At 42.9% G+C, this 14,446-nt stretch overlaps 1 protein-coding gene across 1 annotated transcript in view; it reads left to right on the top strand.

The window, feature by feature from the left end:
- Positions 1-14,446, top strand: part of MSRA (methionine sulfoxide reductase A) — a 295,463-nt gene that overhangs the window by 177,207 nt on the left and 103,810 nt on the right. Inside the window, exon 5 of the mRNA XM_082048911.1 lies at positions 9,866-9,972. Within this exon, the coding sequence (XP_081905037.1) occupies positions 9,866-9,972 (107 nt within the window). The remainder of the gene's footprint in view (positions 1-9,865; positions 9,973-14,446) is intronic.

Below are 14,446 nucleotides of genomic sequence, written 5' to 3'. Positions count from 1 at the left end.
AAGTGGAATCAATTCTGGCTCAAGGGCAAAAATCCTTTTGGGCTCTGATTTCTCTTTCCTTTTAAACTACTTTCAGCTTATTTATTTCATATCTGGCAATGATGTGTTAACAGGTTCTCCAGAACTTCTGAAAATTATCTTGCAGTTTTGCTACAGTCAGTAATAAAGTGGTTCCCTGAAGACGAGAAAAGCCATGACATCCGTCTTTTGTGCCATTGAAGATGACACTGTGACTCATGCTGTGGGAAACATGACCCCCCCACTCACCTGAAGGGATTCCTTTGCTTTGTACCTGCTAAAAACAACTTTGCAAAATGTGTTTATTCTATTACAGTCATCCTTGGGATCTCTTCTGAGTTGTTTTGTAATTATAGCGTAACTGTGTTTGTAATTCAGGAAGGGAAGAGGATGGGATAGGACAAGGGGTGATGGCTTTAAGCTCAAAGAGGGGAGATTTAGAGTAGATATAAGGAAGAAATTCTTCCCCATGACGTTGGTGAGACACTGGAACAGGTTCCCCAGAGAGATGGTGGATGCTCCATCCCTGGAAATGTTCAAGGGCAGGTTGGACGGGGCTTTGAGCAACCTGGGCTTGTGGAAGGTGTTCCTGCCCATGGCAGAAGGTTGGACTAGTTGGTCTCCAAGGGTCCCTTTTAACCCAAACACTCAGAACCATGGTGTGAATTTTGGGGTTGCCCTGTGCAGGGACAGGAGTTGGACTCGATGATCCTCATGGGTCCCTTCCAACTCATGACATTCTAGGTTTCCTTTTAATTCAGGCTTTTGGTTTTTGACTGCTGAAGGAAAAGCTGGACTTCTCAATGCTTAGGACTGTCTTCAAAAATCCATGAAGTCCAAATAGCCGTGGGTATGTGGTATGAATAACAGCAGCTGGATTTGCATTTTTATTTAGCAAATGAGAAAAGAGCAACCTCAGAAGGCCTTTTTCTGCAGACTTTATTGATGCACTGTTCCTAATCTTTATACAAGGAACAACAGACAAAGTCAAAACAAAGTAGTACCAAATATTCTTTTCTTCAAATAACCCACTAGTGAATTTACTGTACTTGGGTCTACAAATCTAAGGCACTGAAGCATGGCTTCATTAATCATAGTTTATGGTGATTATTAGTAGGCTTTTAATCTTTGTTTTCGTGTATAATTAGGTACAAGAGGTCAAAGCCGACTCTATTCTAAACAACAATATTTTCAGTGAATGGCTGTTTTTCTCTGCCTGCAATTTGCTCTTGCATATTTATAAGAGCATACTCGTCTGTGTTTTGAGAGAGCAGTGTCCCATGAGTTTATCTGCTGATAGAAGCAAACGACAACACCGTTATTTTTATTAGCACTAATTATTTTTATTACTATTGCAATAACACCTGGTGGATCATAGTAGGTTTAGATTAATAGTGTTAACACATGCCTAAATTTAGGCAAGACGTTAGTGAGCAACAGATAAATGAAGAGAAAGGAGAAGGAGTCTCTTCCAGGCATCTCTGCTCAATGCATTTGTTTGGTTTTGAAGACTATCAAGATCTTCAAGACCTCTCAAGATCTTTGGTCAGGTTTGTCTGACCAGCATAGACATCTCAGGTGGACTAAAGACTGAGATCAACCCACCTAAATTCATGTGTTTCCATAGGGATGGAGTGTCTCAGCTCAATGAAGATCTAGTCAACGTGGTTGGCTCACCCCAAATTAGGCACTTATGTTTGGTCAGCTTTTGGTTGCCTAAACCTGGAAGCTTAGTTCCAGCTGCACCAATAAATACTTTTAAAAGATTTGACTCCCATCCTACGTCCATCCAGCCTCTGACAGATTTTTTAAGAGGAGGCACCTCTCCAAGGTCCTATTGTCTGTTTCTGACAGAAAAAGTCTAAAAACTTGTCTAAAATTAACCATTAAGTTTCTGGGCTGCAAGCGCACATTTCCAGCAATCTTAAGGAACTAATTAATTTGTAATGTCGTTGTCCTTGGGGATACTCAGAACTGGAGCGGACAAGGCCCTGGACAACCTGCTGTAGCTGACACCGTTTTGAGGAGCGATGTTGGACTGGAGACCTCCACAAGTCCCTTCCAACCCCATCAAATCCATGATTCTGTTGTAGTGTCAAAGCTACGCCAGAAAACCCGTATTCTGGTGGTTTTATGAAGGTTAAAGACCAGATATTAAAAGCATCGCTATAACTGTGGTGTTCTAAGTACATCTGCAAGTCAGAATTTATAGGGAAAGTATTCCCTGTCTTGATCCCAAAGAAATGGGGAAAACCAAAGCTATAGTTTTCTTCTTAACACCAAAAACCTTGTATATTGACGGCTTTGTAAACCTTTTAGTCTATTGACAGTATAATTATAAAGTTTCTTTAATATGTGCAAGCTCATTAATGTATTGTAACCTTCTCAGGAAACTCTTCTATATTTCATTTATCTGTCCTGCACCCCAGCACCTTGAAAATCATCAAGAACTCTCAATCCACAGCACTGGAACTAACTTCTTTTCTATTAACATTTTTCTCCTTTAATCATAGGCTATAAAGAGTTTTACTTTCCCTTGGCAACTTTAAAGCTGTATAGATGTAATCATTACGGTGAGTGATGACATCAAGCCAGGGTGACATGGTGCAATTGATTTTTACTAAATAATTACATGATGAGCTGGAAGAAGGTGTTTTATTAGTCTTAACTTAGCAAGGATTGATTGGGGAAAAGAAAATGACCAATCGGTATACAAGGTTTCTGCGGGGATAAGAAAATAAACGACAGCTGCAGAAAGTCTATAAATCACAGAAAAAAATATGAAGAAAATAAGAGCTGTGAACTGCCCTTTAAAATTTCACCGGGTGGCACAGAAAACTCCAACAGACCTTAGTCATTTATCTCCATTATGCTTGGAATCCTCTGAGAACAGCAAGGTTGATGAATGATGCCATTACATTCTTTTATTATTTTTAAATGGAGAGAAGATAAGGAATATTGTCTCAGTATTACTTTCAAGTCATTGGAGGGTTGAGTCTTCCAAAGAAATCCCTGATTTGGCCAATAAAATAAAGTATGTTTTGCTTTAGCCTTCTGTGGCGGGAGAATGCTAGTGGCTGGAGAGCAGTCAGGCAGAAAGGGACCTGGATGGACTAATGGACAGGAAGCTCAACATGAGCCAACAGTGTGCCCAGGTGGCCAAGAAGGCCAATGGTGTCCTGTCCTGTATCCAAACCAGCGTGGTCAGCAGGACAAGGGCAGTGATCCTTCCCCTGTGCTCTGCATTGGGGAGGCCACACCTGGAGTATTGTGTTCAGTTCTGGGCCCCTCAGCTCAGGAAAGAGATTGAAGTGCTGGAGCGGGTCCAGAGAAGAGCAACAAGACTGGGGAAGGGACTTGAGCACAAGCCCTATGGGGAGAGGCTGAGGGAGCTGGGCTTGTTTAGTCTGGAGAAGAGGAGGCTTAGAGCTGAGCTCAGCACTCTCTAGAACTACCTGAAGGGCAGTTCTAGCCAGGTGGGGATTGGGCTCTTCTCCCAGGCATCAGCAATAGGACAAGGGGGCATGGGCTTCAACTCTGCCAGGGGAAATTGAGGCTGGAGATGAGAAAGCAATTCTGTGCAGAGAGAGTGGTCAGGCATTGGAATGGCTGCCCAGGGAGGTGCTGGACTCAGCGGCCCTGGAGGTTTTTCAACTGAGATTGGCCATGGCACTTAGTGCCATGATCTAGTCAATGGACTGGAGTTGGACCAAGGGTTGGACTTGATGATCTCTGAGGTCTTTTCCAACCCAGTCCATTCTGTGATTCTGTGATTTAATATATGCATATGTCAACATTACATTACAGCTTAATTAATTTATTGAAGGGAAGGTTAAGAGGAGAACAGACTCTGATTTACAAACACATATATAGAGAAATACATATATAGAGAAATAACTTGCATAAATCAGGCTCTTTATTCTTGCCGAAGTCGCTTAAGTAGGTAGGGCAACTGAAAGCCAAAGTGTGCAAAATCCAGATGGGAAATAAGGCCACACTCAGATAGTGAAGAGCATTTCTCATCGGAACGATGCACCTAAAGCCACATGAGAGCTTCACATCCAGGACAAAATCATAGATATATGTTTTCCCCAAAGATATACCAAAGATCAAAGGGCTGCATAAAGCCAGTAATGGAATTCTTAAGTTAAGGAGGTCAGACTGTGCAATAATAACAGCCCCTCCTAGAACTCAGGGGTTGTCTTGCACTGTTAATCCATCCACCAGCTATGAAGAGTGAACATACATTGTAAAAATTACCCTTAACATGATCAGTCACACAAGCCAAAATGTCATTTATTTTTACTTGTTACTTAAATGAATTTGTACCTAACTCTCCCACAATAAGTAGGTAATACATTATCTAACCCGCAAAGACTACAAGATAATAAAATAAAACAAATTCCGTGTGCATAGACGTAATCACTTGCTACCGTTGCTGTTATTTGTAATGCACTTCACATGTACAAACTTATTTCTCAAGGGTCCATCACTGATTTTTTTAAAACCCTCTGGCAAGACTTACCTGTTGAGATCCACTAACTCATTGAGTAGCAAATAAGGTAAGAAATTCAATTTACTAAACAGCTGTGGTAGGACGACTGAGCTTAACAATCTTGTCTTTGTCTGAAAGAAAGTCTAACGAATTTCTTCTAAGTTTATAGCAATACAATTAAAATCACAAATAATCTCCACAGGCTTCAAGCCATTCACCTTTTCTACATCATCCCACGTGATTAAATAGGACTTAACTTAAACTCATTTGTTAAACACCCTTCAAATCCAGTACCTATTGCAAATCGCAATCAGAAATTTAAAAAAAGCATTGAGATTCGGAAGTACTTTGAATGACCACTACCTTTGTTACATCTTCACAGAAAAATGAATAAAGCTCTTGACATTCTGGATCGGATGGATTAAAGCAATATTTCTTATCGCTAATGGATGCATTTCAGGATCAGATTTCCCATAAAAACCTCTTCACAAAGAATTCTATGATTATTCTGAGATGTTTTTCAGCTGTGCCAAACTCCATTTTTAAGAGATGCGTATGATTTTTCTTTAATTCCAAGTCAAACCAGCGAATCAGGTTTGTCTTAATCTTCACTACTGAAAGAAGGAATAATTCCTTCCAAGCTTCAGCTTTACATCTTCAGAGCAGCTGGGTCTTCTAGGCAAGAAAATGCTGATTGCCTACAACTGTTCTTCCACAGGACGCCTTAAGTCACTCTATGCAAAACCTGCCAATTTGGGGATAGAATTTAGGGTAGATATCTTTTTTCCTCAAGGATATAATGTATGGTGAAATCTGTAAGTAGGGCATGAACTTTTTCATTCCAGGCTGAGATGATAATCAAGTTGCTTCTTAAAGATGTTAAAAAAAAAAAATATATATATATATATATATATATATATATATTAATACTGAGGAATGAGGTCTCTGACAGGAAGAAAGACCTTCACCAACTCTTCCAGGAACTTTGCAATGAAAGAGTGAAATAACACAGACAAAGCTTTATCTGCAGCTGTTATGACCAGTAGATACACTTTGAGTGATCTCAAGCTCATTTCTCACCTACAGGTATTTTGAAGAAAAGCCTCTGGAGGCCTGAAAGCAGAACATCCTCTTACACGTAGCATCAGGCTTGGTCCACTTTGTCACAAGTTCCCAGTGGTCTTGTTCCCAGTGGTGATTGGAATCTCTATAACTAGAGACAACCAGGTTGACTTCCAAGGGCTACCCAATGTCCCTGCTGTGCTGTGGAGGAAGCCAAAGTCTAGGTGATCCATCTGATTTGTATCTCATGGCCTCAAGTTGGACCAGGGGATGTTTAGATTGGGTATTAGGAAAGAATTCTTCCTGGAAAGGGCTGTTGGGCATTGGAACAGGCCGCCAAGGGAAATGGTGCAATCACCATCCCTAGAGGGGTTTAAAAGGCGTTTCGATGAGGTTCTTAGGGACGTGGTTTAGTGCTTGAGCTATGTTATGGTTGGACTTGATGATCCTGAGGATTTCTTTCAACTGATTTGATTCTATGATTCTAAGGTTCAGAGAGGAGGCAAATCCTTGACCTCCACGACAGGTCTTCCAGGATTCTGACACCAGAATCCTCTTGGCCAGCTCAGGGTTTGCAAGATCACGCAGTTTCATCTGGCCGCGCTTTAGTGTTGTCAGTGGTGCAAAAAGGCAAATACCTGACTCCGTGCCAGGGTGGTCAGGTACACATCCACCAGTAACAAGAACAAACACCCTAGAGTTCAGAGGCCATTGATACCCAAGACAAGGAAAATCAGTTGCAATGCTGAGAACAGCCTTTAAAACCTCTCCTCAAAGAGATGTTTAGATAGAGAGGGTGATTTTAGAACTGATAGAAAAGCATGGAACTTCCACACCTCTGGCAAAATACAGAAATACGTGGTTTTCGATTCGGCTGCGTGGTGCCAAAGAGCATAAAGCCAAAGCACAGTGTGAGCGCTGGCCAGTCCTCGTAAGCTCTTGTCTCTGGAGAACCAGGGAGGATGAAGGCATCTGGAGCTCTAAATGGGTTGAGATGTTGGCCATGGATCATATTTAGGAGTTTGGCTTTGGCTGACCAAAGCACCTCAGTGGTTCTCAGCCTGGACCGCTCTAGAGAACATAAAATCTCCTCTCTGTGCCAGCAGAGACCAAAACACCAATTAATCAAAAAATGCCCTAAAGAGCTCAGTGCTTGTTCTGACTCATGCAGAGCAGAACTTTGTCGCCACAGGATGGTAGATGGAAAGGACGGGGAGCTGTGATGGTCTCCCAGATGCTCCAAATCCCAGATTAAAATTGCCATGCACTACAAACACATTGCCACTGGGAAAACTATCATCTGCCAAAATGTAGAAAACGATCAAAGCAACGGCTCTGAAAAGCTCTCTTACCAACACTGATATCTTCTGATGCACTTGGACAGGAATGGCTTAATTTGGTCTCCCCCATATTCTTTGTCATCAAAGCGGTAAATACTTAGTTCTCCTTCCATCTGAATAATTAGAATATATGGAATTATCCCTGCTCCTATTCAGCTGGACAGTGCTTTTTCCTGCATAGTTTCAGTGTCTTCTTCCTCGGGCAAAGAGTTGCCCCTTTAAAGAGTTTGAGTTTCTGTTGAGATGCAGCTTGAGTAGGTCTTTGTCCTTCCAGTCTCACTCCAGAGTATCTTGAAGTCAATAAGAAACAGGAATATCCACAGTGTTAATAAAAATAATTAAAAACAGTAAACAAACAAACAAACAAACAAAACAACAACAAAAAAACAAACACCCACATATTTCCCAGTACTAGACTTTTTTTTTTGTGAAAATGGAGAACTAATTGTAAACAAGCCAATTTGGTTCAAAACAGTGATTTTTGAATATATTACCTACAGAATCACAGAATCACAGAATCGACTGGGTTGGAAAAGTCCAACCCTTGGTCCAACTCCAGCCCATTGACTAGATCATGGCACTAAGTGCCATGGCCAATCTCAGTTGAAAAACCTCCAGGGCCGCTGAGTCCAGCACCTCCCTGGGCAGCCATTCCAATCCTGACCACTCTCTCTGCACAGAATTGCTTTCTCATCTCCAGCCTCAATTTCCCCTGGCAGAGTTGAAGCCCATGGCCCCTCGTCCTATTGCTGATGCCTGGGAGAAGAGCCCAATCCCCACCTGGCTAGAACTGCCCTTCAGGTAGTTCTAGAGAGTGCTGAGCTCAGCTCTAAGCCTCCTCTTCTCCAGACTAAACAAGCCCAGCTCCCTCAGCCTCTCCCCATAGGGCTTGTGTTCAGGTCCCTTCCCCAGTCTTGTTGCTCTTCTCTGGACCCGCTCCAGCACTTCAATCTCTTTCCTGAGCTGAGGGGCCCAGAACTGAACACAATACTCCAGGTGTGGCCTCCCCAATGCAGAGCACAGGGGAAGGATCACTGCCCTTGTCCCACTGACCACGCTACTTTGGATACAGGACAGGACACCATTGGCCTTCTTGGCCACCTGGGCACACTGTTGGCTCATGTGGAGCTTCCTGTCCATTAGTCCCCCCAGGTCCCTTTCTGCCTGGCTGCTCTCCAGCCACTCTGTGCCCAGCCTGGAGCGCTGCAGGGGGGTGTTGTGGCCAAAGGGCAGGACCCGGCACTTGGCCTTGTTGAACTTTATCCCATTGGAATCAGCCCACGCTAGAGCAGAACTTTCACTTTGCCGTAAAAAAAAGTATTAATTTTGAGTTTGGTGCTTTATTGTGAACTTGGATGAGAGAAAAAGCTGGAGCAAGTGCAAGCCCAGACAAACTGGAAATGATCATGATTTGTCTTTGGACAGAAGCCCCTTTGAAGATTATCATCAACTCTCAGGACGATGGAGATGAAACGGTCCTGCTACCCCCTAGCAAAGGGCAAGGGGTAGAGAAAACCTGTGGTACTTGGGGGGAAAGATGCTATCAACATACTGCTGCTTATTAAAACACAATAACTTTTATCTCTCTCGTACTTTCCAAGTAAACAGAAAAATGCTTTAAAGGATAGTACAAGAAACAAATGAAATCCAACTGAAATATTGATGAACTGGAAGATGCAGAAATGTTTTCAAAGATGCGTTTGGACAAAAAGTCCGTTCAGTGACCGACAGTACACACGAGTGAATGTGATTCTGAAAAAGATTATGGTGTTTTCTGATGATTTGGGTTATTTTTTAATCGCTAAAATGTTACAATATTACACAGAAGAACAACAACTCAGTTCTTCATCAATACTTAATAGTTTGGTCTGCAAGGGAGAGAATATTTTGCTCATTTCTTTGCAAGTTATTTTAGGGTTGTAGGGAGCTCTTGTAAAGCCAGAGCTACTGAAGAGTGAGATATAAAATGAGTACAGGCCAGCAGAGCATTAGTTTTGCCAGGATATGTTAATGCTGATTGATGTTTGAGCTTAAGCATTAGCATTCTACAAATCTATTTATTGCTTAACAAACTACTTAATAGCCAACTAGGGAATAGATTACAAAAATCTCTATAAATGGCGGATCGCTACATAGTGTGCCAGTTTCTAGCATCCATTTCAAAAGAATGAGTTTAGCAAGAGCTCCTGTGCATGGTGCTCTGAGTGAGAAGATAAACAAGACACTAGTGGTGTCCCCCAGGGGTGAGTGTTGGGTCCAGTCCTGTTTAACATCTTTATTGATGATTTAGATGAGGGGACTGAGACCATCATCAGCAAATTTGCTGATGACACCAAATTGGGAGGGAGTGTCGACCTGCTGGAAGGCAGGAGGGCTCTGCAGAGGGATCTGGATAGACTGGAAAAATGGGTCTCTTCTTCTCCAGCTCCAGAGCCCCAGCTCCCTCAGCCTTTCCTCCCACGGGAGATGCTCCACTCCCTTCAGCATCTTGGTGGCTGCGCTGGACTCTCTCCAGCAGTTCCCTGTCCTGCTGGAACTGAGGGGCCACAACTGGACACAAGATTCCAGGTGTGGTCTCCCCAGGGCAGAGCAGAGGGGCAGGAGAACCTCTCTGACCTACTGACCACCCCCTTCTAATCCACCCCAGGTACCATTGGCTTCCTGGCCACAAGGGCCCAGTGCTGGCTCATGGTCATTTACCAAAATGTAAAATGCTCACATTTCATTTGCACGTCATTTAAAAGGAGCTTTCAGACTTGGATCTTTTCAGGACTATTTAAGCAAAGAAAGACTTGGACTTCCTAAAAATACCTACCGAGTATGCATGGACGAGATTGTGCTAATCCGGATGTATGGGATGTCCTGAGTTCAGGTCTGTTGGATTAGCGCCTGCAGCCCAGTTGGACGGGAGGCTGACCCTCACGGTGCGATGTGTTTTCTCTCTCCCCAGGAATGCGACAGGGTAATGACGTTGGCACCCAGTATCGCTCGGCCATCTACACGCTTTCTCAGGAACAGATGGACACTGCCTTGAGATCTAAGGAAGAATATCAAAAGGTAACATTGAGCATGGCATGGAATTGCTTCACGTATAAGCAGAGGTCATACATGTCATCTACTCACACAAAATCACTTTTAGTTCTTTGCGTTGTCTCTGTGTTGATACTGGAACTCCTTATTCCAATACCGAACTTGCATTATATTTGCTTTAAATTCCAGATTTATGAATATTTTTGGTGAGTCATTTTTTAACTATGCAGAAAGAAAACCAGCTACTTATGCACTGACAATTTTAATCTCTTCTAGAGTGTGTTTTGTTTTTTACGTGGGTTGGCTAGAACAAACGGCTGTGATCTTAAAGCTGTTCAAGTGCATCTGGACACCATGCCCTGAAGTGTAGCCAAAATATCAGGCACTAGAGTTCTTGAATGTTGGGGGAAAGTCCTGATCAATATTTGAGCTTGGTAACTCAGGATCACCCACCTGCTGCTTATCAGGTGCTTCTATCGAGCCATTCCATGCATGTCTTTGATTAAATGTGGCAGCTCATGAGTTAGTAAGACTATTTGTTTTGACATTGGGATTTGTGTGAGAGAAGATCAACCATTTCTCTTTCTATACACGGTTCTGTTTTTCAGTGAAGATAGATTCTGTCTCTCCCTGCCATATAAACTATTATTTCACTAAAGGCAGAGGGATTAGTGTCCTGTAGCGTTCCTGCATTTTAATTGCTGTCTGATCTGCATTGTGGTCTTGATAATGCAAGATCCAGATTTGACAGCAGAGATATAGAAAATTCTCATCACTATCCTGTCCTGTATCAAAGTAGCGTGGTCAGCAGGACAAGGGCAGTGATCCTTCCCCTGCGCTCTGCATTGGGGAGGCCACACCTGGAGTATTGTGTTCAGTTCTGGGCCCCTCAGCTCAGGAAAGAGATTGAAGTGCTGGAGCGGGTCCAGAGAAGAGCAACAAGACTGGGGAAGGGACTTGAGCACAAGCCCTATGGGGAGAGGCTGAGGGAGCTGGGCTTGTTTAGTCTGGAGAAGAGGAGGCTTAGAGGTGAGCTCAGCACTCTCTAGAACTACCTGAAGGGCAGTTCTAGCCAGGTGGGGATTGGGCTCTTCTCCCAGGCATCAGCAATAGGACAAGGGGCCATGGGCTTCAACTCTGCCAGGGGAAATTGAGGCTGGAGATGAGAAAGCAATTCTGTGCAGAGAGAGTGGTCAGGCATTGGAATGGCTGCCCAGGGAGGTGCTGGACTCAGCGGCCCTGGAGGTTTTTCAACTGAGATTGGCCATGGCACTTAGTGCCATGATCTAGTCAATGGACTGGAGTTGGACCAAGGGTTGGACTTGATCATCTCTGAGGTCTTTTCTAACCCAGTCAGTTTTGTGATTCTGTGAAATAAATTGCACACCTAGAACATCAGAGCAATGGGCAGAGTAACTATTACGCAGTGTTAAAAAAATATCAGCTTTCATGCACTCCCTTGTTTTATAACTTCATGGAAGAGCTGTGTTGGAGAACCAGGGTTTGTGGTGAATATCTCATGTTACAGAATGTGTTTTGAAGAGAGAGGTTGTGTCAGTCGGAAGCGTGTACCAAGGTATGAACATGAGGTGCATGTGCAATTTGTTTTCCATAAATGTGTGATGACACCGGTGTGCACTGGTCGGACTGGTTTGTACGTGCAGCTGGCGATATTTTGCATGCGAAGAGATGCTCCGAACTGCAAGTAACTAATTTCCAAGTCATTCTTAGCAGTGTGATAACTGTGCATGTCAATTAGTTTTTCAATGACACGGGTATTTTCTCAGGAGTAGCCGAACACTTGGGGATAAGTCAGTCTTGCAGGTGTTTATCTTTGTTAACGGAGTGGTTCCTGAAGGCTCGCTATTCACATTTATCATGCAGAACTCCTTTCTACTTATAGTTTACCTTAGAACCGTTGCTTTCCCAAATGGTTTTTGATCCTTTTTGTTAACATCTGCTGACCAACAACACACTGCAAATCTCACAGCTTTCTCAGCTCTCCTGTTCTCTGCTGTTATTTGTCATTAAATTAATACTGACTTGAAAGCGAAATTACGGTGTAGAAGATTGCAGTATGATATTACAGACTTTTCCATCATCAAATAGATTTTCTTAATGGCACAATTTAAAATTTACCTACTTTGAAGTCTATCACTATTTGAAAAGTGTGTATAATTAGTACATTTATATAATTAGGCAGAACTCTGTAAGTGATCACGTTTTCGCACTGAAGGAAGGGGAAGGGGCTGTGTTGCCAACTAAGGAAATACACAGAACTAAGGAAAAACACAAATATGTAATGAAATTCCTAGAGGATATGCAGTTTCTACCTATTATCAACAACAAAGTCTACAATATCATGTACTGTGATACTTTCAGTAGCAGTAGGATGGTTGTACTGGAAATACACTGAGCAAACAATATGTTTAGGAATCCTTTTTCATATTAAATATTTTGCATTACATTATTTTAATGTGAACGTAATACAACCACTATCCTTATTATTGCAGTAATTTAAAATAAATACCAGTACGTATGAGTTTTTTGGCACAGCAAATGAATAAACCCAACATGTAGTTTATTTATTTAGAACCATAGAATCATTCCAGTGTGAAGAGACCCTCAAGATCATCAAGTCCAACCATAATCCAACTCTGGCACTAAACCATGTCCCTAAGAACCTCTTCTATGTGCCTTTTAAACCCCTCCAGGGACAGTGACTCCGCCACTGCCTTGTTCCATTGCCTGACAGCCCTTTTCAGGAACATTTTTTCCCTAAATTTGTTCACTGAATAATTGTGCATAACCTCTTAGATGTCTTTTTGAGCTGAGGATCTGGAAAAGGGCTACGAATGGCCTCCAAACAGAAAATGATCTATTTGCTGGATGAGTATTTTCATGAAGACAGGTAGGGTTGTTAATGTAAAGGAAAAATTTTTGCTTGTTGAGGATAAAAAACATCCAATCCCAAGGTTTATATCATGAATTCTTGCCTCTGGGACAGGCTGACCTCAGTGTTGACTCCTCTCTAGAGGTCAGAGAGCCGTGGTCAACTCTGTCTAAAGTCTGTATGGGCTGAGAGGAGCAGATCTGCAAAACCAGTTTATACTGAGGATCCAGAACACAATATGTGCATTTCACAGAATGTCAGGGGTTGGAAGGGACCTGGAAAGCCCATCCAGTGCAATCCCCCCATGGAGCAGGAACACCCAGATGAGGTTACACAGGAAGGTGTCCAGGCGGGTTGGAATGTCTGCAGAGAAGGAGACTCCACAACCCCCTGGGCAGCCTGGGCCAGGCTCTGCCACCCTCACCCACAACAAGTTTCTTCTCATATTTCAGTGGAACCTCCTGTGTTCCAGTTTGTACCCATTACCCCTTGTCCTATCACTGGTTGTCACTGAGAAGAGCCTGGCTCCATCCTCCTGACACTCCCCCTTTCCATCTTGATCCCCATGAATGAGTCCCCCCTCAGTCTCCTGTTCTCCAGCTCCAGAGCCCCAGCTCCCTCAGCCTTTCCTCACACGGGAGATGCTCCACTCCTTTTGTAAGATCTTCAGCAGCTGCAGTTTGGTCCTGTGAACCATGTGCCACCAGCAGATGGAAGTCAATGGTGCCTTTCTAGTTTAGCTCCATCAACAAGAATTGGGTTCATCCATCCCCGGACTGCTATGCAGTGTGAACCAAAGCATGATAAGTGACAGTGATCAGGAGATTTCCTACAAAAACGCTCTTCTGCTCCAAACTGAACCGCTAATGGAGCTTATACCTTTAGGGTAGTGCTATGCTTGAGTGGAGAAATACTATAGTTAAGTGCAGCACGTCCCCAACTCCCACCAGCCTACGAGTGAGAATCATAATGCGCTTTAAGCCCGAGTTTCCTGCAAGGTTACATCTATTTTAAGTTGCAAAACTTGTTGCTGATTCATGCAGCTGTTTTCACAGCTGAGAAATGGCGAGACAGCGATGAATATGCATTGAGCCGCGCGTCTTTAGCTGTTGATGAAGCCGAATGCAGACAGAGTCTGCTAGTGGTAATATATATTATAAAACAATAGTGCTGCCGGTAAATTGTAACACAATGTAAGTGTAATCAGAACAACATCAAATGGGGCCAGGGCTTGGTGAAAGTGCTGCGAATGAGCTGTTCCATCAGTTTTGCCTGAAGCCGAAGTTTTTTAATACAGTTGAACCTGAGGTTACTCAATTTTCAAGACAGTTGCTTGGCTGGATTTGGTTTTCAAATGAATTATCTAAATCCTTTGTATTTATTTTTTCTGAAGCATAGGCCTGCATTTGTTTTGTCAAGTACTGACAATGGGTTTTCAGATTCCAGGAATATACTGAGTCCCTTCCCTTCATGTTTGACTTATATTAGTAGCATCCCCAAAACGCCGACATCTCTGCATCCTCGTGTAGGACAGCACATAAAATGAACATCGTGCACAGAGAGCAAACCGCAGGTCTATTGATTTGTTACGAAAGCAAATATTTGACA

The sequence above is a fragment of the Streptopelia decaocto genome, assembly GCF_964273445.1.
Source record: "Streptopelia decaocto genome assembly, chromosome: 3".
Classification (NCBI taxonomy): Eukaryota; Metazoa; Chordata; class Aves; order Columbiformes; family Columbidae; genus Streptopelia; species Streptopelia decaocto.
The sequence above is the reverse complement of the archived record's forward strand: the minus strand, read 5'-3'. Positions and strand labels throughout refer to the sequence as shown.